The 25,935-nt window shown below is 39.3% G+C and overlaps 1 protein-coding gene across 5 annotated transcripts in view; it reads left to right on the top strand.

Moving 5' to 3' along the window:
• Positions 1-25,935, top strand: part of LDB3 (LIM domain binding 3) — a 118,792-nt gene that overhangs the window by 18,257 nt on the left and 74,600 nt on the right. For all 5 annotated transcript variants that reach the window (XM_090144790.1, XM_090144789.1, XM_090144791.1 and 2 more), the window contains exon 3: positions 19,413-19,564. In XM_090144790.1, coding sequence (XP_090000916.1) covers positions 19,413-19,564 — 152 coding nt within the window. The remainder of the gene's footprint in view (positions 1-19,412; positions 19,565-25,935) is intronic.

The following is a 25,935-nucleotide window of genomic DNA, read 5'->3' as shown; positions in this document are numbered from 1 at the left end:
AAATTTCATGTTGGTACTCAAGTAATGTACTTCCCCTCTTGTCTCCTGAATATCTACCAAATGTGATCTGTGATTTGCCTTTGGATTTAAGTGACCTACAGAAAAATCTATCATGCTTTTTTTCTGAATGTCTATGTTGAACAGATCCCCCTGATAAGTTTGTGTGTGTGTATGTATGTGTAGATATATACATACATACATATATATATATATATATACACACATACACACACACACATTCTTTCCTCTGTCATTTAAATCATAGATTGGTTTGAAAGGTACCTCTGAGATCATTCAGTTTCTACTTCCCTGCTGCAGGCAGGGTTGCCAACCATTAAATCAAGCACTAGACCAAGTTGCCAAAGGTCCCATTCAACCTGGCCTCAAACACTTTCAGGAATGGAACATCTGCAACCTCTCTGGTGTGCACTTGCAGCACATTGCCACCCTCTCAGTGAAAAATTTCTTCTGACATTTAATCTAATCTAAATCTCCCTCTTAGTTTAAAATGTCATCCTATTACTATTTAACCATGTAAAACAGTTCATTTCCTTTCTGTTTAAAAGCTCCCCTCAAGTGTTGGAAGGCCACAGTGAGGTCTCTCTGCAGCCTTTTCTCCCTACTCCTTCAGCCTGTCTTCATAGGAGAGGTGCTCCAGGAATTGATCATCTATGTGGTCTCTTCTGATGCAGCCCAGGATAATGTTGGCTGTGGTGTCATTCACCTGGACTTCAGCAGGGCTTCTGACACTATTCCCCACAACATTCTCATGGAGAAGCTGGCTTCCCATGGTTTGGATGGGTGTACGCCTCTGCTGGGTGAAACACTGTCTGGATGGCCTGGCCCAAAGAATTGTGCTCAATGGGGTTAAATCCAATTGGCTGCTGGTCAGGAGTGGTGTCCTCAGCGTTCTGTACTGGGGCTGCTTCTATTCAACATCTTTATCAATGATTTTGATGAGGTGATTGAGTGCGTCCTCAGTAAGTTTGCAGATGACACCAGCTTGGGAGGGAGTGTCAATCTGCCTGAGGGGAGAAGGGCACTACAGAGAGACCTGGATAGACTGGATCGATGGGCCAAGGCAAACTGTGTGAGTTTCAATAGGGTCAAGCGTCGGGTCCTGTATTTTGGTCACAGCAACCCCAGACAACCAGGCTTGGGGAGGAGCGGCTGGAAAGATGCCTGATGGAAAGGGACTTTGGTGTTCTGATGGACAGTCGGCTGAATGTCAGCCAGCAGTGTGCCCAGGTGGCCAAGAAGGCCAACGGCATCCTGGTTTGGATCAGGAATGGTGTGGTGAGCAGGACCAGGGAAGTAATCCTTCCCCTATACTCAGCATTGGTGAGGCCTCACCTCGAGTACTGTGTTCAGTCTTGGGTACCTCATTACAGAAACATCATTGAGCTGGAGCAGGTCCAAAGAAAAGCAACAAGGCTTGTGAAGGACTTGGATAATAATATACCCTATGAGGAGAGACTGAAGGAACTGGGTGTGTTCAGTCTGGGGAAAAGGAAGCTGAGGGGAGACCTTATTGCTTTCTTCCAATATCTTAAGGGTGCTTACAGTGAGAGTGAGGTTGGTCTCTTCTGACTGGTGACAGAACAAGGGGAAATGGTTGTGCCAGGGTAAGTTTAGGTTGGATATCAGGAAACACTTCTATACAGAAAGGGTTGTTAAGCAGTGGAATAGGCTTCCCAGGGAGGTGGTCGAGTCACCATCTCTGGATGTATTTAAAAACCATTTGGATGTGGTGCTCAGGGACATGATTTAGCAGAGGGTTGTTAGTTAGGGCAGTATGATTAGGTCATGGTTGGACTCGATGATCTTTAAGGTCTTTTCCAACTTGAGTGACTCTATGATTCTAGGCTGCAAGTGCACACTCCTCGCTCATCCTGAATTTTTCATCTACTAGAAAGCACCTAAGTTCCTCTCGGCAGGTCTGAAATGCACCATTTATTTTGTCCACCATTTATTTTATCTTAGTAAAAATGTGGTCTGAGCTGATGGTATGTTTATACTTTGTATTTTGTTTAATTTCTTTACAATTCTTCAGCGCAAGACTTTGGATTTTTCTCCTAATTCTTGTAGTTTCTTTTTGTAGCATGTCTGCTTTGTCTAGCTAGACAATAGTTTTGCTGTCCATTGGATGAAATACAATGTCTAAGCCTGTCTAAGAGGCTCAGTGCCTCTAGCAGTACTTTGTCAGAACAGGCGCTGATGTGGACAAATGAATAAATAGCCATTGGTTCAACTGTGCATCTTGGTAGTATTACTTCAGTAATCTGGATCACTTTGTACTCCAAGTAAGTTGCACTGTTACCATTCTCAATTGGATAATATAACAGGGAGTATGTCTAAACAATCTCATGTTTAAGGAGAGCTGCTCATAAGCTGCACTTAAAAATTGGTGTTAATATTTACCTCTGCTTAGACTTGAAATATGGTTTTCATTTGATTTTTTTCCATAAACATGATTATTTTTCACTGGGAGATAAAGTAACTGTAAGAATAGACAAAGAGCACAAATATTGGAAGTATAAGCTTATTTCAAGATAATGATGTTGCAAGTAAGGTGCTTTTATCAGTGGACTTTGGTTTTTGCTTTACCTATCTTTTGCCATCCAAGCATTCTGTAATGTCCTGCTAGAACTGAGACAGAATTTTGAATTTCAGTTTGGACTGAGTAATGTCAAGAGAAATCATAGGATCTGGTCTGAAAGAGGCGGAAGAACTGTAAACATGCTGGCATAGGACCATAATGAAGAAAGCTGGCCTGGCACCTGTTGTTCTATAACAACTCTTTACTATAACAACTGTGTTCTAATGAACACAGATCATCAATTTTAATTCAAACAAGGAAGCTGGAAGCTTGAAAGATAACTAGTTCTGCTTCTATCTCAGTGCTTACTCAATTGGCTTATGCTGGAAGTTAGCACATAGATGAACTGAAAATATTTATTCTATTTCAAATAGATTCTTGTGCTGGTGATATTCCAATTTCAATACTTTTGAAGGGGGGAGGAAGGGGCAGAAATGTACTATTTCTCAATCGTGTGAGAAACTGAGTCTTTCAAGAACCAAAGTTCAAGTCTTAGCTTGAATATAATTAAAAAATCCTTATGGTTTCATGCATCTTTTACCAAGTCTCTGTGATAAGCTCAATTTCCACTGTCTTATCTCTTTTCCTCTTTTTTTTTTTTTAGTCCATACTTTCATACTTCTATCAGAGTGAGTGAGATACTATTGTTGGCAAGCCTTTAATGGATGCTCCTGGAATTTCACTGCAAGAGCCATGCCTTCTGTTTTATCTGAAATCTCACCGGCTCTTGATGACAGACAAACTCTGTTTTTAGCAATGCACTGAAGGTCAGGCAAATGACTGCTTTCCAAATAGAGTAACTGAAGATACTGGGACAGATTTATTCCTGGTATAATACCACTAGTTCTATGAAGTTTCAGGGAAAATAGATTTGTAAAGAGCCTTGACAGTTGAAGGATAATATTTCTGTTGTCATTCACTTGCGTGAAAAGGAGGTTGGAAAAAAAATCATTTAATATAAAATTATTTTTTTCTGTGAGTAATACTACATGCTCTAAGAATATTTGTACCTGGTATAAACCAACATAGCTTCATTAAGGAAAGTGAGCAACATGGACTGTGCTTTTGTTAATTTATCTGAAAGTCTAGCTTGGAAGTTTTGAATATAAGATCAGGGCTTGAGGTCTTCTGATGGTATATTTCTTAGGGTTAATCTAGGAAATGTGTAGGAAGTGCTAGGCTGCTTTCCTGGTGGCGGTTAGGATAATTATTTTTAACACATATTCAATTTTAGCTACAGTTTTGGCTGTCTCATGTCTATAGGCTGCCTATCAAGCAAACTGGTTAGATGTTTCTTTTATTGCAAGCTATCCGTGACCTTAATTCAGATATAAGGCAGGAATGATTTTGCAGGTGGGCCAGAAAAGTTCAGTAGTAATTGGTGAAAATGAAAACTTGACAGAGTTGTATCGCTGCTCAGCTGTTAGGAAGGGGATCACCAAAGCTTTTGTGGAATAACCACTTCAACGACTAACATTATTAGAAGCTACAAAGAATTTGTGATAGGAGAAACTTCACTGCATAAATCACAGCCCTACTGACAATTCCGAAATCCACATGGAAAGTGGAGCTTGTGAATGCATTAAGTGCACGAGTATCAGCACAGGTTAGCTATGTCTCATGAGGAGGTGCTTTTCATCTCCTACTTGAATTAACTGATCAGTTGGAACTATTTAAAGCCATGGTTACAGACAGATCCTTTTGTTGGTGAAAGATGTCAGTGTCTATGCCATATTATACACTAGTGACTAGGGCTATTACTGATTACCAGTTTCCCATGACATTAGGAGCTGGGGGAAAAGACTAAGATGAATTTTTTAACAAAGAGGTCATTATTTAAAAAAAAAAAAGTGTGAAATAAATGTAAATTATATTACATTTTGTTTAATAGTTACACACAATTTTTGCAGTTCAGTGGCAGAACTGTATCCCTTAAAGCTTGAACAGTGTTTTAATATGTTGCTTCAGTAGTAATGCCTCCTATTTATTTCTATGAAAACTACAATACCTGCAATAAAACCATCTGATGGAGCAAATTCTCAACTGTAAAACATTATTTTTCAAGATAGTCACCACCATCAGCTGTGCACTTGGTCCAGCGTGGAGGCCAAAGAGCCTGCTTGCTGTACTCGTAAAATCTGTATGGCTCTCCAGAACGTGGCTTATCTTTCACATCATTGTTGCCACTGCTGAAACATGCTACCCGCCACCTTGCTATGATAATATCCACTATTTGGACTCCTTAAATGTTCAGCAAGTTTCAGTTGGGGCCATTTTTCTGCATGGAGGTATTCAATTTTGCCTTTGCTTCATATGCACTTCCATGTCAGATGCTGCCTCTCTGCTGCCATCTGTTGCATGGCAACAGCATGTAATGTAATATTGGTGGGAAGGTTCCACCTCTACTGCCCTACCACCAATGTTTGCACATTGTGAGCCAGCTTAATAAAAGAGGAAGCATTACTTTTGGAGCAGCCCTCCAACTTCTTGGTGAAACTAAGATTGAAGTTGAGCAAGTTTTTTCCACCAGAAGGGCAAAATCTTTCCCTAGTAATAGATATCTTGATGGTCATAAAGTACAAACAGCTGTTACAGTAATGAGGCAGGACTTCCTCCCGTTAGCTTAGCTTTGACCAATGCTACACCCCAAAGGCTCTGCTTTCCCAAATCGTTCATGGCATATGCTTTTTAAATCCATAAAACAATGCTGCACTTGCTATATACTCTGTTCTAATGCCAGAGCAAATCTATGTTCTACTTGTGGCACCTGCTGTGGCACCTGTTTCAGCTACTTTAGGGTACTACTGAGCATACTAACATACTTAAAGCCCTGTCAACATAGCTTCCTTTGGAAAATGTATACCTCTACCCTTTAATCGTTTATCATAACTCATTAAGAGAGAGTTAATGAGCATTCAGTACTTAAAACAATTTGGATTAGTACCCTTCATGAAATAGGGGCATGTATACAAGTAGGGGCCTCACGTAGTTTTGGGGTACTTTAATCTTTAACAAGCCTCAACAATTTCCTGGCACAAAGAAACTGAATGTTTAAAAACTTAAGTCAATTAAAGTATTAATAAATGCTGTTACACTGAAAGCTGTTAAGCCATCAGGTTTTGGAAAGTGCTGTATTTTGAAATACAGAAGATACTGTCACGTTAACCTTTTTCTGAAAGCTGCAAAGTCACTTGTGTTATAAAGCAGTTAACAGAGAAACTGGAATGCTTGTGTTTGGACTCAAGGGACTAAGTTCAAGCTAAGTAATGGAGAATTGGGACTATAATATTTTTGCTGTGCTTATGCTCTAACATGCTGGCAGTAAAAAACAAGAAAACTAAAATCCCCGGAGGTGGTTCTGTGGCCTTCCAAGAAGGCTGGGGTCAGAGGAAGAATATGCTCAGTGGCATTCATTTCTGCAAGAAACTTGTTGACTCACTAACTTCCTTAACAGGTTGATTCACACCTCACTTGGGGAAGGTACTTGTAGTCATGCTGTTTCAAAAGCTGTTTATCTAAGAACAGTTCTATTCTTTCCTTTGCTTTTTTTAGAAGGATTTAACCACTGAACATTTAGACTTGCAGTTTTATATTTTTTTATTTTTTGAGGACTGATTATCATTGTACCTACTAATACAGGTATAAGACTTTCTAATTACACGTTGACATAGCATAAACAGCACACTGGTTTCTTATCAGTCTTTACATAAGATAGGCCTGACTTTGTGTCATATCTGAGATGCAGTCAGCAGATGCTGAACTTGACAGCCCAGTGCTTTTTCTCCAGACTATCATGTTGCACGTTCTTACAGGGCCATGTGTGGTTAAAAAAAAAAAAGTGACCCCCCAAGAGTCATAACCAATACCCAATTGTCTGTAGAACTTAAGCACTTGTTGCAAATCTCTTCACAGGGGCTGCAACAGATGCTAGAATTATGCATGAAAATGATGATTTCATGTGAGTTCTATTTGTGATATTCTCACAGAGCAGTGGAGTTAGAAAAGGAATGTTTGCAAATAGGGAATCAAGACTGATGTTTTCTGATGTGTTTTTTTTTTTCCCCTCTATGTTTTGATTTTTCTGTTTTCCATTATATTTTATCAAGAACTTCTTTTAACACCTGGTTGGCTTCTTTATAATTGTCTTCTGTATAATTTGCCAAAAATAGTGCTAAATGCCATTTTTTTTCTAACATTCAAACATTTCTTGCTTGTTAATAGTACTTTATTACCCTGAGGTACAGGGCCAGAGTGGTTTGGGTCCTGCTACACTACGCGCTGCACATGTGGAAGAATGCAGTCAGTGTCTCATTGTTTAAAAGCAGAATTTCCTTAAATTAGATAGATGAGTAAAAGTTTGTATTTATATCTTCTCTGTGCAGTAGATAGCTTCATTATCAACTATCACATATGCTTAATATTTCTCAAAGCAGTCTTGGGACTCTCTTCCTTTTTTTCATATAATTTTATTGGCGTGATTTTATTGCCAGAAGTGAGAGAAGGCTGAAGATGAGTTAATGAGTCCTTTTTCTTATTCTCACTTTAGATATCTCTAAAAGAATAGCATTTTCATAAAACATGAATAGTTATTTTCTAGTTACAGAACAAGAGGCTCATTTTGCTTGTACGTCTCCTGGACTTGGTGTTATCTGGAGTTGGGTAGGAGATGCAAAATGGACACAGAAGGTAGAGGGCATTTCTTTTAGCCTCGGAAGTGATACAAGTAGGTGAAGGGGAAGGCCACTCAAGAAAATGCCTGTCATCAGCTGAGAGAACCAGGTTGTTCTCTGTGGTGCTATTTAAAAAATGCCAAGTAAATGTTCGGGTGGATCTTCAGACCTCATTAGCCTGTAACATGGAAGATATAGGCTGTTACATGTAAGATAGATGCATTACTCACTTATTTATGCAATTTTGCAGTCTCTTGAAGAGCTTTATAATTCTATAAATAGAAAACCTATAAATAGAGATTATTAAAATGCTTCCTTGCGGGACTTCTCTGCCACAGAAATTTCCTCAGCTGCCCAATAGCCATCCAAGTAATCTTATTTTTTCATTTATTTCTGCTTCTTCATATATGAAGTAAAAGCCTCCTATTGTTAAATAGATGCGTATTCACTCTGAGAGATGTTTTCTGTTACCATTCAGTTGACATGTTCTTGATGTGGAACACCATAAAGTTCCATTGCTGACTGCTAGTAGATAATTTATCTGCAAACTTGGTTCATGAGACTGAGCAATGTTAGTGAGTGTGATACTGTGAGAGAAAGAAGAATATTAAAAGAAAACAAAATATTGAAGAAGATCAGGAAGGATATGTGTCATTCATAAACTAATCTCCCGATTTACGAAGTTTTAGAGAATCTTGACCAAAAACAGTCTGACAACATATTAAAACAGGAATACCTATAGATCTTGTACATGCATAGGTGGTGTATAGCTCTGCAAAACTTTACTGTGAATATAACTCTGCCTGGAGAAGAGCTGATATCTGGACGGACCTGAGATTTGCATGTTGAAATTAGGGAATACATTAATCTTTTTGTCTTCTTTAGGGACATTTTTACTTCAGACACTTACTGCAAACCAGAAGAATGCTTCAGGTTCTTTTTGCTCACACATCAGTATGATGAAGCTCATATCCTGCAGTTTAGCTAGGTCTTCATTTAAGATCAAAATGGAGAGTTGCATTTTTTCATGTGTTCCTTTCATTCTTCATTGGTAACAGACAATTAGCAGAAGGAATCCCTATAAAAGTAGCTGTTATGTATATATTTTCATCTACAGAATTCATAGTTTAGTAATGCATTTTGTACTAGATGGAGGAAAAGACAAATTGGTCATACGTAGGCCACTTCAAATTTTTTCAGACTTTGCTGGGCAAATGAAAACTGCTGCTGCTTCCCCGAAACCAGAAGCTTATAACATGCTCTACTGCAGAAGTTGGTGTCTAATGTGGCCAAGGAAAGCATTGCTAACTCAAATTCTTAACTCGAATGCATTCCTTCCATGTACGTAAATAGAGATGCCCTGCGAACGTCCATTCCAGCACAGAATGTGCAAACAAATAATCATAATTAATGTATTTATCCTGGACCAGAAGAGGAAAACTTGCAGTTTGGGCATGCTGAATTGTGAAACTTACTGTGACTAGGTATGTAGTATGTAGGTATGTCCTTACAACCTCTGGTTCTAGTGCTACTGAGAAAAATGTCTGCAGTTGCCAAGAAAGGAATGGAGGGGAAAAAAAAAGTAGCTTTCACGTGGAAGTGATGCACCTGCAGAACAATTTTAATGTGCAAGATGCACAGCTTCATGATCCATAGTGAGCCTGAATCAATTATGCTCTGAATCAAGCATAAATGAGTATCTTAAACTAAAGAATAGATGCATATTAATATTAAACATGAAGTTTAGCTAACTATACCTAGTAAATAAATATGATTTTCATGTAACTTATGCATCTAAACTTTATTACTTAAGAACATTTGTTAGATAGGCACCTAATCCATTTTCAAACATCTACCCTAAACTTCTATACTGCTGATCATACAACAAAACTTGTAGACATGTTTGTCATTTGCTATTTGTTTCCTTCCAAGTATGATTAATTACATGAAAGATGTAGGAATGTATAAAAGAGTAAGAGCTGAGAAGCATATGTAGAGGGCATGTTTCAAGGCCCTGGAGCATTCTGTTAAAATGTAAGACTTAATCCAGCCTCAACTTGTTGCTGCCTATACAGTTAAATGGTGAACACCACATCTAGATGAGATAAAATGGGAAAGAATTTCACCCCAGAAAGAATGGGGTGAAACAATGATCCAGAATAGCTTGTCTACAAGACAGTGATTCTCTAGGCTCCTCAAAGATTGCTAGATGAATGCTGAGAAATAGCTAATACAGTGATATTACTGCTGGCAAGGAGTCAAAATTTCTTAATTGTCATGGCAAAAAGTGCAAGTCAAAATTTCTGTTTTTCCTGCTCTGGAAGTAGTTACATTTATAGAAAAATATTGTGAATGTGCTGCTGAAAGGTATGGTGAAGTAAAAATGCTTTACTATTTTTGAGAACACTAGAGACTGGGAGTTTAAATAAAAAAATCCGTCTGCAAATTAAAAACCCAGTCACTTATCCAAAGATAATTGAGCCTGCTTGAACTGTGCACTCTTCTGAATTAGGAATCATGAGATCATATTTTCCTACCTTTATCTGGGATGGAAATATCCCTAGAATATCTTTCCTTACAATGTTTGGGAATTTTTGAGTCATATTTGAGCCCAGAACTTGAGCATAAAAATAGAAGACAGTGATGAAGATGAGTGTCAGTGTTTGAATCTGCAAACACAGATCAGTTTAGATGAAGAGCAAGTATTAATTAGTTAAGGCCATTAATTTCTTAAAGCTCTTTCTAAGTGTTTTGCTTCTTTCTCAGATTATGGCTTCTCAATTTTGAGACTTTCTTGTTAAAACTTTGCACCCTTCTTGACATTGCATTTTCTTACTTTAGTTTCAATTGTATTTTTTAGGGTGTATTGGCTTAGAAACAAAATTGATGTTAGTTTAATGAAGATTTTCTGTACCACTTTAGAATGTATTTTGTCTTCTATGTAGTGCTTTCTGAAATTTTTCTAAGAAAAATTTCTAGGAAATAATGCAGATAAGGAAGGAAATACCAGGTTAAACTGCGTGTAGCGCATCTGGCTAACATAATTTCTTTCAGGCCAGAAATGAAACAAGCTTGTGAACCCTTTATTATATAGAAGCCACTCTTTCAGATCTTACTAGGCCTTGTGTTTCATTATAAGCTTGATCGTGACTAGGGGAGAAGAGAAAGCAGGTAATCTTTTATGGTCACTGAATCTACCTTTGTTGCAATTCTGCTTAAACAAAAAATGCTGTTTCTTTCTCAATAAATGATACTCTTACTGATTTATTTTTTTATTTTGAATCCAAAATAGCCTTTAGCTATGGGCAGTGCTAGTACATTAATACAACTTGAGCATCTTTACTTGATTGAAATGCTAGAGCAAAGCTTAAGCTATTAAATTTTGTTGGATAGAATATCCTCAGTCTTTACAACTTCTTTCTTCCTGAAATCTGCATTATTTTCCAGGGACTCTGCTGGGACACCTGGCAGGATATTGTTGGCCACTAAATGTAGACAGCATATGGCAAAAGAAATCTGCATTGTGCTTCCTTGGGGGAAACTTATGTACAGTTCTTTATTTTTTTTAATTATTTTTCACTTGAAAATCTAAGTTGCTTTCATTCTGGAGTTCTGAAGCTTATGCTTTTGTTTCTCTCACAGAGATGAATGCCGCAGGTGCAAAACACTCTTGAAAATAAGAATACTGTTTGATAGGTAGCTGATTCTGATGTGCTGGGCAATTCGACTGGAAGAGGCTCACACTGAACAGCCTCTAAAACCTTGAAGACAGAATAGTGACGTACTGACTGTAGTTGATGCAAATTTAGTTCTGATTCAATGCCTGTCACTGTGAACATGTGCTACATTTCATCTTCTCTTGTGCCTTGCTTTGCTCTTACAGCATCTGCAGGCAAAGCGTGAAGTTGAATGCTACGTGTTTTTCATTTATGGACAGGACTGCTATTTGCTATGTCAAATTGGCTTCTAGTACTTAATTGATCAGAGGAGGATTTATTCCCCTAGCTGGCAGAAACAAATTGAACTCAATAAATATGCACTTCGAAAGAACAGTAAACTGTAAACCTGCATCAAAGCATCCTAAGTTACAAACACACAGGAGCAGAAGAGTCGCTTACAGATTAAAAAACTGTGCTTCAGCCTCAGGATGTGCTCAAAGTAAAAGCTATTTTATTTTGAGATGTTTAATATCAGAATTGGCTGCAGGCCACTAAATGTCAAATGAATGCACATGGTATTGTCTCAGATGCCCTTTCAGTGAGGCCTTACTGCTGTTGAGCAGATCAAAACTCCTTCAAAATTATAATACATTGTGGTCTTGGCTATATACAGTGAAAGGCCTTAAGCAGAATGAACTTAAAAAAGAAAATCTTAGCATAGTGACCAGTGGGAAAAGACACACAACCTTCAGTTTCTTGCTGATGCTTGTAGGGGTAGGAGAGACAAATTACTTCCATCAGGAGATCCAAATGCAGAATGTAGATTGAAATAAGATGAAAGCAGTGAAAATCTGAAGGGTGTATTGATAAGTGAGATTCGTCTTCGTAAGCATTTACCTTATAAAATTGCCCTAAAATGAATTCAAATTGAAAAAAGAGAGGTAGGGAGAAAGAAGCTTTTGGGGGAAAGAAATATTGGCATTTGTGATCCTGCAAGCACTTAAAAGCTTAGTCTAACTTGGCTCCAGGGAGTTGTCCTGTGGAAATCTCCAGAAGGTGAAGCATCAGTACCTTAGTTACATACTCAAATGTAGTTTGCATTAAGGATATTAACCTTTGGTACGAAGAACAACTCAGTAGTGCACTATCATGGCACAATATATGATGACGAAAGTAAACTGAATGGGTACAACAGCTGTTTTTTGATGAAGTTTAGGAGAATAGAAATTACTAGTTCTAACGCCATGCAAGATTTAAGAGCTGTGTAGTCTTCTGGCTATGCCAACACATGAAGCCCCATCCACCTTTGATTATTATAGTCTTGGTGTACATAGGCTGGTCGTTCTTATAGGCTCAGCTCCAAAACATTTCCATTTGTTTATTTAAACAAAAGATGGAGAATATTTTACCCAGATAAGGTGAAGCTGGGACAGAGGAGAGGAGGCTGGAATTCATTCTAACCAAGGACAGAAGTCTACACTCAAAATATTCCCTCCCCACCCCCCCCCCCAGCTTTCTTCTCCTAAAAAATGCCTATGTGCTTCCTTTCACTTCCCAGCTGAAAATCTTTTACATTTTGGTTTATTTTGTCACCTGGGTCTATTTATCTTGATAAGAAGAGTATTTTCTTGGTATTAAAGGAGCCTTGTGGTAGTATTAAGCAGGAAGAAAACATCTAGTGTTGATTATCGAGGTGTCATTCCACTCTGGTGTGGTATACCCAAGGCTAAGGTAAACTGGATGGCACTAGTTGTAATGGCAGTTCTGCTGCTGCAGTACAGATTTGACCATAGTGTTCTGAACTGAGTTTGACTGGATGTCCCACAAAATCTCTGTGCTTCTGATAGTGTGGCTCCTTATATCCAAGAGAGGTAGATTAAAGCTATTTCGGGTGTTCTCACATGTATTGTAACCTTCCCTCCTAAGTAGAGATGAAACATTAGCCTGAGAGGCCACTTCAGTGTGCCTCTGCAGCATGCCAGCTCAGCTTTGCTTGGTATAAATAGAAACTCTTCAAGATGTCAATGACATGTTTTGCTGATCCCCTGAGCATTCATTTAAGGTGGGTTTTGTTCTCCTATTAAAAACAAATTTAAAAAAACCCTACTTTTAATAAAAAGCCTAGTAGTATATTGGAAAGCAATAAGACATTTTATTTGGGAAGATGGTAGCTGCAAAAAGTACATTTTCTCTAGGCTTGATTCATGGTATCATAGAATCCTTAGAGTAGGAAGGGACCTTTAAAGGTCATCGAGACTTAAGCAAAGCTTTTGACGCTCTCTCCCACACTATCCTCTTGGAGAAGCTGGCAGCCCATGGCTTGCATAGATGCACTCTTTGCTGGGTAAAGAACTGGCTGGATGACTGAGCCAAAAGAGTGGTAGTGAATGGAGTTAAATCCAGCTGGTGACTGGTCACAAGTGGGGTTAGCCAGGCATCTGTACTGGGGTCTGTCTTGTTCAGTATCTGTATTGATGATCTGGATGAGGGCATTGAGTGCACCCTCAATAAGTTTGCAGATGACACCAAGGTGGCTGGAAGTGTTAGTCTGCCTATGGGTAGGAAGGTCCTACAGAGGGATTTGGACAGGCTGGATCACTGGGCTGGGGCCTGTGAGACGAAGTTCAGCAAGACTAATTGTCAGCTCCTGCACTTGGACCACAACAACCCCAGGCAACACTACAGGCTTGGGACAGAGTGGCTGAAAGCCTGTGTGGAGGAAATGGACCTGGGGGGTACTGGCCAATGCTTGGCTGAACATGAGCCAGCAGTGTGCCCGCGTGGCCAAGAAGGCCAATGGCTTCCTGGCTTGTATGAGAAATAGCGTTGCCAGCAGGAACAGGGAAGTGATCCCTCTACTCAGTCCTAGTGAGGCCACGCCTTGAGTACTGTGTTCAGTCCTGGACCCATCACTACGAGAAAGACATTGAGTCCTCGGGGCTTGTTCAGAGAAGGGCAATGAAGCTGGTGGGGGTTCTGGAGCGTTTATGGGGAACAGCTGAGGGAGCTGGGATTCTTCAGTTGGGAGAGAAAGAGGCTCAGGGCTGATCTTATCACTCTCTACAAGTGTGAAAGGAGGTTGTAGTGAAGTGGGAGTCGACCTCTTCTCTTATGTTACTAGCAACAGAACTAGAGGGAATGGCCTCGAGTTGCACCTGGGAGACTCAGGTTGGATGTTAGGAAATGCTGCTTCTCTGAGAGTGTGCTCAGGTGCTAGAATGGGCTGCCCAGGGAGGTGGTAGTGTCACCAACCCCTGGAGATATTTAAGAAATGTTTATTTGTTGTAATTAGGAACATGGTTTACTGAGAAACCATGGTGATAGGTTCAACTGGATAATCTTAAAGGTCTTTTCCAACCTTGGTGATTCTATGATTCCATCTAGCCCATCTTCCCTGTGGTGAACAGGGACATCCACAGCTAGATAGGTAGACCAGGGCCAGGTCATACAATCCTTAGAATTGGAAGTGACTTCTGAGGGCCATCCAGTCCAACTTCCTTGCGATCAACAGGGAAATCACAGATAGATCAGGTTGCTCAGGGCCTTATCCAGCCTTGCCTTGAAAGTCTCCAGGGATTTGGCATCCACATCTCTAGACAACATGTTTCAGTGCCTCACCACTCTCACTGTAAAAGACTTTTTCCTTGTATCTAACACAAACCTATCCTCTTTAAGCTTGATAACATCTCCCTTTGTTCTATCATAATAGGCCCTGCTAAAGAGTCTGTCTCTTCCTTTCCTGTAGCTCCACTTTAGATATGGAAAGGCCACTATCAGGTCACCTCAGAGCCTTCTCTTCTCCAGGCTGAACAGCCCCAACTCTCTCAACCCTAAATGTGCTCCTAGAACACATAGAGGAAATGTGTTCCGTCTCTACAGAACATCCATATGTGCAGGAACTTCAATTTTCCAGTATACTATGGTCCTCTTTACAATTAATCAGTCTTCCTCAGCTCTCCCATTTGGCCTTAAAGTATAAAAGAAATCATCAAGGATAGTGGGATGCTTACTGTATGGGATGAGTTACCTAGACTGTTTCTTTGTTCCTGTCTCATGCCTTCTGGCCATGTGTAAGGTGAAATTATAATTTATCAGATGGAAATTCACTTCAACAAATTTGACTTCTTTGCTGTCATTTCTTGTCCAGAATTGTTTTCTGTTTTGTAAGAAAATCATTGATTTTTTTTTTTTTCCCTTGGGAGTTGTTACGTACTTATTATAGGGATAAGGATAGAAACTTAATCATTTAAGAAACAAAACATGAAATTGCTCAACTGACTTTTTCACAGTGTAGATAAGAGAGGAACTATATGTACAGTCTGGAGATAACTAGTTGGATTCATTTGGGTATTCATCAATTCACTGTTAACTGCTCCACAGTGGGATTTCAGTGTTACCTTTTTCAAGTGGGTCATGCTTTTATATGTAGAATGAGGTGGTTCTCCTGCCACTCTCAGGCACTGTGAGCCTCAGTGCTTAAAAAGCCTGTGAAGGTTTGCTGGAAACATCTATATAAAACAGTGGCAAAAAGAGGGAGACTTTAAATGCTGCTTTCTGCAGACTTCGTTTTCTAGTGATTCTTAGTGTCTGTCCATTCCTTTTCTTGTAAAAATACGTGCTAAAGTTGCTGTTACTGTTAGCTTATGTCCTGTCTCTGAATTTCAGCTGAACTGTGGAATTGAACATTTCCTCATACTGTTTTCTTCTTTCGTACATATCCAGAGGTGAAGAGGGTGTTCATTTCCAGTGCTTTAGCATATTTCTAGTGCTAGCGAGACATTTTCTTAAATAAGAATGGGAAGGTGTGATGTGTTGATTTGAGGGCTGGGGTTCGGAGGAGGGTAGGCATAGCTGAAGTCCTTGGAAAAGAAGAGGTGCTGACTAATGCTGCAAGCTGCTGTATTAGCGCCTTCTCACTTGTGTAGGCCTCTGTATGTATTTTTGTCTGTCAGTAAATTAGGAATTCCTTGTGGTAGGGAAGCTATGTCCATCTATCTGTTTATACAAGCATTCTTGATAGTATTTTAACACTCAGCCACTGAAATGCTGCCTGATCCCATCTCTCCCATGCTGGAGTGGAGCTGAAGAGCCTTGCAAAGAAGCACATCTTATTCTCAAGGTGGTGCAGCAGCTGCACTTCGTATTCCACCTCCCACAGCTCCTGCGGGGTGGTCCTTACTCTGAACCCAGTGTAAATTTATTTTTTTGGGCACAGCTGTCACTATTGTGCTATATATCTACCCAGTATACACCTCTCTTTACAATGTGACACCGCTAGCCTGCCCACAGGTTTTAAGCTGGGGATATTGGAAGTCGGATGTCCATCTTGTTGGAAACTTCTGAGAGCTTGAGCAAGTGTTTCTGTGCTTTTTTGAGATATGAGAAAGATACTTTACTTTCTAACACGCAGCCTGTTCTTGAGCTTGGGTGCTAAAGAAATGCAATTAAAATTAGATCTTACTGTCAGTGGTATCCTGGTTTCTTTGTTTTTAATTATTATTTTACTTTTTTCTAATCAATTGACAAATATTATAGTTATACATTGAGTCTTGTGCAAATAGTGTGTGACCCTTGCAACACCTGGCAGCTGAAAGCTGTGCCATAATCTAGAGCAAATGAGTTAAGACTGTTACAGATGTTTTCTGAAATGGCTGTGTCTGGGTTTTACCTACTTCCATTTTAAGACAAAAGCATTAGCGGGCAAAATGACAACTGGATTTTAACTAGACAGTATCATATATTCAGTATTACTTTTGTAATGCTCTGTTAGAGGAAAAGCTGGGATGACAGTAAACTAGAATTTATGGTGTAGACAAACTGATCTGGATTTTTGCTCTAATCCTGAGGTTTAATTAACATTAATGCTTCATTTTGAAAATATTTTAAAAGAACATTTTAAATAGAAAATAAGTCCTGAAGATTTCACAAAAACATTGATCTGTCTGCAACTGCTTAATAAGTAAATGGTTGATCAGAGCTGAGTTTTCAGATTAAGAAGCATGCCAACAGATAAACACTTTGCATTCCATTCCCTTCTGTTGGATTTTTAAAAATGGGAACAAGATAGTCTTGAAAGTGCTTTAGCACTTTAGATCTGGCTCTCCTTTATCTCCATATGTATGCTGGTATTTTGTCCCCTGTGATTCCTGCAGGTTCTCAGTGTCCTCTGTAACTGTCCACTCTGGATTCACTTGAAAGTTTCCCAGAGTAGTCTGTTACCTTCTAGCTAAAACAGGTATCATTCTGTATTTGGCTATGGATATTTCATACAGATTAGACTTTAACAGTTCCTCCTATGTAAAGCTTCAGGGAAACAAGTAATCTACATAGCATCTTTCTTAGTCAGTGGGAAGAATGGGGGAAGTAGTAATTATCTTCTGGTGTGATTCTGAACGATGTATTGAACTGGATCCATACTTGCTAGTCTTGCATAGGTTATCACATCTGCCTGTGAAACTGGAACAACCTGAATTTTAGAGGGTGACATTAATGCTGTGCTGGCTCCTGAAATGGGAGCTAGAACAGAAGGACTGTATGAATGAATCCAGCACAGTTGGTTACTACTGTTAAACTTAGATGAAGATGTGGCTACCAATTCCCATCCTTACATTTTAAAATAAAGGAACCCTGGTTTATAAGCCACGATTGTGATGTTCATCACATTATTTCTGTAACTCTTCTGTAGCTCTGAGCCTCAGGCAGGCTGTTGCAATGGCTATAGTTAAAATTCAAGTTTGCCTAGGAATTTTTGTTTTATAGGCTTTTCTGATCAACACATCTTATCATTTTGGTATTGTTTTCTTAAAACATGTTTGGCAGAAAATATCCCACTAGAGTAAGTGAAACCAGTATGATTATTTCTTTCCTCAAAATTTGTCTCTAATTCTATGTCAGTTGTAGTTAACTACTGTATTTTATTTATACTACTGTATTTATTTATATTTTATTTTATAACAACTACATTTTGAACTGGAGGAAGTAAGAATCAGAAACTGAGAGAAGTCAATGTAGTTCACCCTGGAAAAGGGACATAGGAATGTTGCACACAGGAATTTCACCTTGCAGTCAGACATTGTCTATGTATACTGAAGGAACAAGAATTGACAACTGCAGATGTGGTTGTAGCATTTTATATTATCCTCGGTGTGGTGGTAGTGGTGATTTATTTTTTTTAAGTGAGGAAACTGAGGAAGTGGATATCTTAAAAGCATTAGCAAAGATTTGTAGCTTATATCTGTACCTTATGAATACTGAGTGCAGAGAACAAGGGAAAAATCTATTGTGCTCATTGAAAGCTGGCCAAAGGCTCTTCTCTAGTTGGAGTTCAATAATGGAGTGAAATTTTACTGATGACTGTTGGATGAGAACTGTTGAGTCAAGGCCTGAAGCACTGATTGAGCACCTGGGTAAAGGTGCTGGGAGCACCAGTCAGCCCTGGGAGCACAGGTGAGGGCAATTCAGCTGTGTGACTGGAAGGGGTGGAGTGTGGCTGCACCTCTCTTAGGCCCCATGTAAGGGCTGACTGCCACTGGGGAGGGATCTCTGGTTGGATATGTTGGGTATCTCTCCCTTGTGGAGTTTCTCTTGTGAGCCTAGCTTTTGGATATGGGTGAGCACTTGTACTTTTCCTTTGTAACACCTTTACACTGTGCTAATCCCTTGGTCATTACACCTCTTATGTCACCATTCCACTGTGTTGATCTTTCTGAATGTTCTAACTGTAGTGTATTGATGCCACCCAGATGCACCTGAGAGGGCAATGTTAAATATAAGTGAGCTTACTTGAAGAAGCTGCATTCCACTGGGCATCTGGAGCTAACACAGTGCCTTATAAATACTGAGTACATAGTGAGGAACCAGAATTTCTGAACTGTTGTCACAGTAGTTGGATTTGTAGTTGGAGTAATCGAGTTTCTTATTTCTAAAAGTGCTTGTCTTATATTTTTGGATTGTCATGTGCAAGAGGCTGATGGAGGTATCTGGACAAGTAGTGGTGTCTTGGTAACGAAACCGTAGCTTTATGTGGGTTAAAGTGAAGCAGAATAATTTCCTATAAAGCTCACTATAGAGAAACAAAACATGTCCACGGTCCCACGTATTCATTTTCTGTCTGATCAGTGCAATGAGTTGGTGTGGGAAAAATGACTTTTAGGAGGAAAAATACAATGATACAACCGTCATGCAGCAGTTAGTGGCTTCTTAGTTTTCCAGTTCTGAGTAATGTCTCTACCACCCCAAAATGAATTATGATAATTATCCCCTTAAAATGGAAATAATGACAAGTAGGCAGTACCCTTGACCTTTGCAGAAATGTGAGTTAAGTGTATTTGTTTAATTTCCTTAAGTTTTGTTGTTCTACCTGTACACAAATACAACAATAGCAATAATTGAGGAAAATTGTGTTACAATTCTGGACAGGCTCTGTAGAAGTAATCTATGCACAGAATGACTTATAAGACTTTTTTCTTTTCCTCTCCCATACAGATCACTCCTGGCAGCAAGGCAGCACAGTCACAGATGAATCAAGGGGATCTTGTGGTAGCCATTGATGGAGTCAATACTGACAGCATGACTCACTTAGAGGCTCAGAACAAGATCAAGTCAGCAAGTTACAACCTGAGCCTCACTCTTCAGAAGTATGTTGACATAAGTTAAAATCTTTGCATTCCCAAGGATGTCCTATGAAACCCATGACTAAGTGCTATGTGTTTCATCTTTACCTGTTAGTTTAATTTGAAGTGTCCAATGTATAGATATGTGTTGGACAGCTAAAATCTGTGGTGATTCTTGTAGTAAGTAGCATGGATTTTTATAGATATCACAATGGCTTATATGCCATTGAATCTGTGTTGCATTTAGCCCACTGAAAAGAGGTGTAATTCCTTGTTCATTCAGGCTCCTGATAGAAGTCCAACAGTGATGTTTCTTTTACTTATTCCCATGTGAACACGCATACTTTTGGTTAATATATGAATGACTATTCTAGAAAAAATTATCATAAGTGTTCTGATCCCATGGATTGAATCTCTCATTCCCAGAGTGAGAATTTTTATTAATGGTTTGGCACCTCTGAGTTCACACTGAGTGACCTGTCTGCATTTGATAGGGTAAAAAAGGTGTAGCTTCAGTGCAGGAAAGGAAAACATCTGAATGCAAAAAGGGGAGACATTCTCACAGAAATGTGATAGAAGTCAGTTAAAAGTGGTCTTTTGAAGTTACTGAGACCTTTCAGTATTTAAAAAATAGGGCATTATCCTGGATGCTTGCAGTTGAACCCTCATTCTGTGACCCTCTCCAGCATTTTTGGTCTAATTTAATGAATAGCAGTGATAAGGAGATTCATATGGCATCTTTTGAAAAATGGTCTAAATTGTTTTGAGTTACGCACAGGTTGAAGATGTTCCTTTCTGATAATTTATTGTAGATCTTCTGTTTGCTTTCCTATTGGATTCTTATGTTTCACGTTTAGATAAGATCTCAACAAAAACAATTTCACAAAATATTGCATTGGTGAAAGAAAGACCAGTTAACACACAATATTGGATTGCTAGTGATGGAGTGGACAAAAAAATCTACTTTCTGTACAGATTGTTGAGATGGGGACACTCAATTATCTGATATACATTAAAGTCTGAAATACTTTCAAATTTAAAAGGCAAATATATGTGTTAGTAATTGGCTGTAGTGATAGGAAAACTGAAGCCATAAATTTCAGTGATCTTGGACATTAATGTCTAGTAGTCACATGGCTTTAAAAAATCTTTTCAAGATCCTGGAATTCCTTACCAGAGGACTTGTGGCTTGACTGTTGTTGTTGCAGCTCTGGAATTGAAGTGAACTTGCTTGTTTAGTCTATAATGCCAAGGGAAAAGCAATGGAACATGAAATCTAGACATAAGCATTCTGAAACCAAAAGCTTTTTATTTATCTAATGGCTATGGGCTTTCAAGAGCAATGGCCTTTCCTTTTATTGATCCTGACCATGAAGGTTTCATGAGTGTTTTTTATAACCTGACAGTTCGCATAGTGTTTGCTGCTACTCACTTTTATGATCACACTTAAATTCCCCTTGGAGTTCCTTTTTCAGGGTGAAGAACTGGTGGTTTTTGTTTGGTTATCAAGAAAAGTGTACATAGTGTCAGCACTTGTGCGGGATATCAAATTGCAAGGCATCAAATGTAGCAGAAGGGAAGCATTAAGAACGCTCATTCGTCCTGTCCTACTCTAAACAAAGAGTCTTCACTTTTCTGGCTATACGAACTTAGTTTTTCTTCAAGTACCATCAATTTGCCCTGTTCAATGTACACTAACATAGCTCTTCAGTGAGTGTTTTGTGTGGAGTGCTGGCCGGCGTTTGTCATGCAGGTATCTCATTACGGGTTCAGGAGGCCATAGGTGACAAGTGTTTTCTGATCACTCACTTCCCTAAACTTGCTGTTAATTTTGCCTTTTATCACCTTATCTAAGCTGTGATTTCACTGAACCATCACAAAACTTTGTCAATATCATGGAATTCCTTGAACAGAGATCTTGACAGCTGTGCCAGAGGTTTGATCAGGCAGTCAGAATTCAGCCTTCCAGTGACATAGTGCTTTTTCCAAATGCTCCCTGTCAATTTCTGGCTGCTTAGATCTCTGGAATCTGCTATGTACTTCCTGTGCTGCTAGACAATGCTATGGAAGGTTGTGATCATGCTCTTTAATGAACTGCTGTGGAAAAAGAAACTGCTGCTCATCTTTTTGTGCCTTACTGGAGATTAGTTCTCAGTCATTTTACAGTATCTGTTTCTGATCGGTCACTTGAGCTGCACAGCTGCCCTCAGGCATTTTAGTCCCAGGCCAGTCAAAGTTCATCTTCAACTGGCTGGCTGTCCCACAGAAACTGGGCCATCTGCTTATTGTTCTGCTGCGTTCAGTTCACAGGTGAAAACTGAAATGCATGCAAAATGTATTTTTAATTGATACAAATGGGTTACTTTTTAAAATTCACATGAAATACAATTCATGAGTATGGTATTATTTGTCAACGCATTTCACTGGAGCATCCACAGTATTCATTTGATCTTAACTCAAGGAATCTGATCAGCCTCCTTGGAAAGGATTCACCAAATGTACTGACTTAGTTTTGGAAAATGCTGTAACATGAGCGTGCCTCATTCTGCTGGCATAGGCATTCCTGTGATGCTCTAAGATGCCTGCTTTGGTGTCACTACGAGTCCCTGCAGAGGAGCAGGGAAGGTGCATTGACACAACATCTCCCCCTTCCAGGGCAAGCCAATGTTGGAATACAGTTTGCATTCAGGCAGCCACGATTGACTGCTTTTTGCTGGCAAATCAAGAGCTAAACAATCCTTTTTAGTAGTGAAATGGGAAGTATAGGTTGCAAAGCTATGAGAGAGTTATGGTAAATATTTAATAGCTTTCTTTTTCTTGTGCAGCACTAAAAGATGGCTGATCCTGCAGGATTTATTTCAGGCCTACCATAAATAAAGTATGTGGTGACAGCAAACTGCAAGCCAAGGAAATTCAAAGGTTATTGTAAGCTGCTTTCTTTTGTCTGAAGCTGTGAATAGTAAACAATTCTGTACATGTTGTAGGTCTGATGGGCTGGTGGGCATATTTTTATATCAGAACCAGATTTAGGCTGGGTTTATGCTTGAACAAGAATTAGAAGAGAGTAAATATTATAGTTTAAGAGTAAACTTTCTGTAGGCAATTCTCCCAAAAGCACAGACTAAAATATTGAATAGTTGGAGTATTACTGGAAACATTGCCAAAAAGCATTGTAGAAAGTGATTAGTAAAAAACAGACAGAAAATGAAAGTATGGTTTTGGAACTTTCTCCTTTTTTTTTTTTCTGGATGATTTTATTACACTGATTAGACTAATAATGCCTTCATTCATTGACTGCTTATATATAGGGGGAGAGTCTGTTCTCATGCAAATGTGACTTTTTTCCTTTTTTTTTTTGAAAGGAATGCTAATGCTAAGTGTTGATTTGCTAGTGTTTTTGTTCTGCTTGCTGAATGCCTGCTGCAGTCTTTCTGGAAACTGAATTCCTGGTGCCAAATGACTGCTCCTTGGATGAGCAATACTTCCACAGCTCAGGAGTATCCCTTGGGACTCAATAGCTAGGATAGCAGCACTTAAAAGTTTGGGGAGCAAAAGCCATATCAAGACTCCAGTAAGATTTCTGAATTACTACATACAGAAGCAAGTCCTTTGCTATTGTGTCAGTCTAGACTGAGGATATGAATGCCTGCCTCCTACCCACAGTATTCAATAATCCAGCCTTCAGACTTCAAGAAGGTATGTGACTTGCATTTTGGCTTGCATTTGATAAAATTTCATAAGAAGTGTTAGTCTTAGCATATTTTCAAGTACAAATGTTTTCATGTTGCCTTAGAAATACGGTCTGAAATTATATGGCAAGAAAGAAAAAGTATCAGAATATAAAACAAAAAAAAACCCTTTTTTAAAAAAATGAAGCTCTGTACTTTAACCTGTTCCCTTCTTGAATTTTGCAGAAATAGTTTAAATAAGCTAATATGATTCTCAGAGAATTTACATATTGAGCCAGTATTTTCTTTATTTCGTATCAGAAAAAAAAAATTCAAGGCTGATGCCATGTTGGTTATTCAATGTCAAACTCACTGGAGTAATTGTGGTCTAGATTGTGCTGAGGTCTCAGATCATAGACCATGTGGACATTACATTTTGGAGACCTCGAGTTAAAATAGACTAGAACAGTTCAGTGGGAAGGGACCTTCAAAGGTCATTGAGTCTAGATGCCTGACCAGTTCAAGAGCTAACCAAGTTTAACTGCATTATAAGGACTTAATCCAAATGGCTCCTGAATGCCAACAAGCATAGCGTATCAACCACCTCATTAGGAAACCTGTTCCAATGTCTGACCACCCTCACAGTGGATACATTCTTCCCAAATGTCCAGTCTGACTCCACTGGCATAGGGGAGATCTGTTTCTGTGCATCTATCATTGGTTAATGGGAAGAAGAGGTTGGCACCTTCATGTTTTAAACTGAGATAGGTGGTTTAGGTTGGATATCAGGAGGAAGTTTTTCCCACTCAGAGGGTGGTGATGCACTGGAATAGGTTGCCCAAGGAGGTTGTGGATGCCCCATCCCTGCAGGCATTCAAGGCCAGGCTGGATGTGGCTCTGGGCAGCCTGGTCTGCTGGTTGGTGACTCTGCACATAGCAGGGGGGTTGATGAACACTGTGGTCCTTTTCAACCCAGGCCATTCTATGATTTCTTACCTTCAGGGAGCTGTGGAGAACAATGAAGTTGTCTCAGCCTCTTTTTCTCTTGAGTAGACAATCTGGGTGTCCTCAGCCTTTCCTCAAAGCATGGTTCCTCAGTTGAGTCAGTTGGTAATCTGCATGTACCTGCGTTCAGGAAAGGAATTATAAATTCTACTTTTGGCAAGATAAGAATAGTGGAGTAGTCAGATTCTTACATGCCTTACTTAGTCACAGTATGCATAAATCCAAAATTTTAATCACATTAATAGAAAAAAAGGAAAGCAACAATAATGGTGAATGTGATGTGACACTAATTCTTACTTTGCTAGAAATTCAACCCTGGAATTTCCTAGAGCCATTTATCCTCAATATCCAAGGTTTCTTCTCCAAACTTCTGATGAGACCATGTACTTAGTGCATTGAAGAAAAAGTTGGTTTTAAAAAGTTAACATGTATTATTACAAGCTCTGAAATAGAGGTGAATCTCATTGAATATCCAGTTGTCTCTGTGCGCAGAGATGAGAGGATGGTAGTGTTTGTTTCTGAATGTTAGGCTGGTATCTGGACAAGACTATGAGTTACTATTTTAGAGTAGTTACTTTGAATGCTTTTGAAAGTGGTGAGTTGCTTATTCCATGGAAAATAAAATATAAATGTCAGTCATTGCAATGAATATAGATATATTCCCTACATGAGCAGGTTGAACGGACTGCTATTTACACTCAGTGCATAAAGTGTCCTTGTTAGTTTTAGAGCCTGGAAACTGTGGCACCAAGGCTTTAAAGTGCAGATAAGTTTTGATTACAAGAAGATCGTAGGGATTCGAACTATTCTCAGACTGCATGTGACTTCTTCCCTACCTTGAAACACCAGTTTTAAGTGAAGTTAAAATCATCCTCTTATGTGTAAGATAAAAATGCAATGGAAGCTGATTTCATCCATCTCCATGTAAATTCTTATATGTATTATGTTGCATTTAGCATGGAAAAGTTAGGGATATCACTGGCACATCTCATCCAAATCAATGGGCTAACACAACTCGATACACATCACAGGTATAATCTTTGAAACAAATACTGGCTGCATTTTGCAATCAGGAAGTCGGTATATTACCCAAAATGTTAAGCTCACAAGAAGGTCACACTATATCAGGTCTGAGACCTTTTCTTGTTGATTAATGTTGATTGGCTTAAGCGTGGATATGCCAAAATGTAAATTACATCCTTCAAGCTAATACATTACTTGTAAGAAGTGGAATTGAGGAGTCACTGAATCACAGAATTGCCAGGGTTGGAAGGGACCTCAAGGATTATGAATCTCCAACCCCCCTGCCACATGCAGAGCCACCAAGCTCCACATTTAATACTAGACCAGGTTGCCCAGGGCCCCATCCAACCTGGCCTTGAACCCCTCCTGGGATGAGGCATCCACGGCTTCTCTGGGCAGCCTGTTCCAGCACCTCACCACTCTCTGTGTGAAGAACTTCCCCCTAATGTCCAACCTAAATCTCCAGATGACTAAAAGCTACCAGGCCTTTTTTTTTTTTTTCCAAATCTTAATCATTGACATCCCTGTTAAGATCAGGGACACACCAAGGTGCATTCTACTTGGCTTTTGGGCTCTTCAGAGGTTGGCCATATCTTTGTTTCCCCTCTCTGACTGCTGTTTACTGCATTATGGCAGTACTGCGCACTGGCAGGTGGTGCTGTGGTTTCTGCTTTGTCATAAAGACAACTTCAAGCAGCA

Source organism: Phasianus colchicus, chromosome 8 (genome assembly GCF_987193195.1).
Source record: "Phasianus colchicus chromosome 8, bPhaCol1.hap1.1, whole genome shotgun sequence".
Lineage (NCBI taxonomy): Eukaryota > Metazoa > Chordata > Aves > Galliformes > Phasianidae > Phasianus > Phasianus colchicus.
The sequence above is the reverse complement of the archived record's forward strand: the minus strand, read 5'-3'. Positions and strand labels throughout refer to the sequence as shown.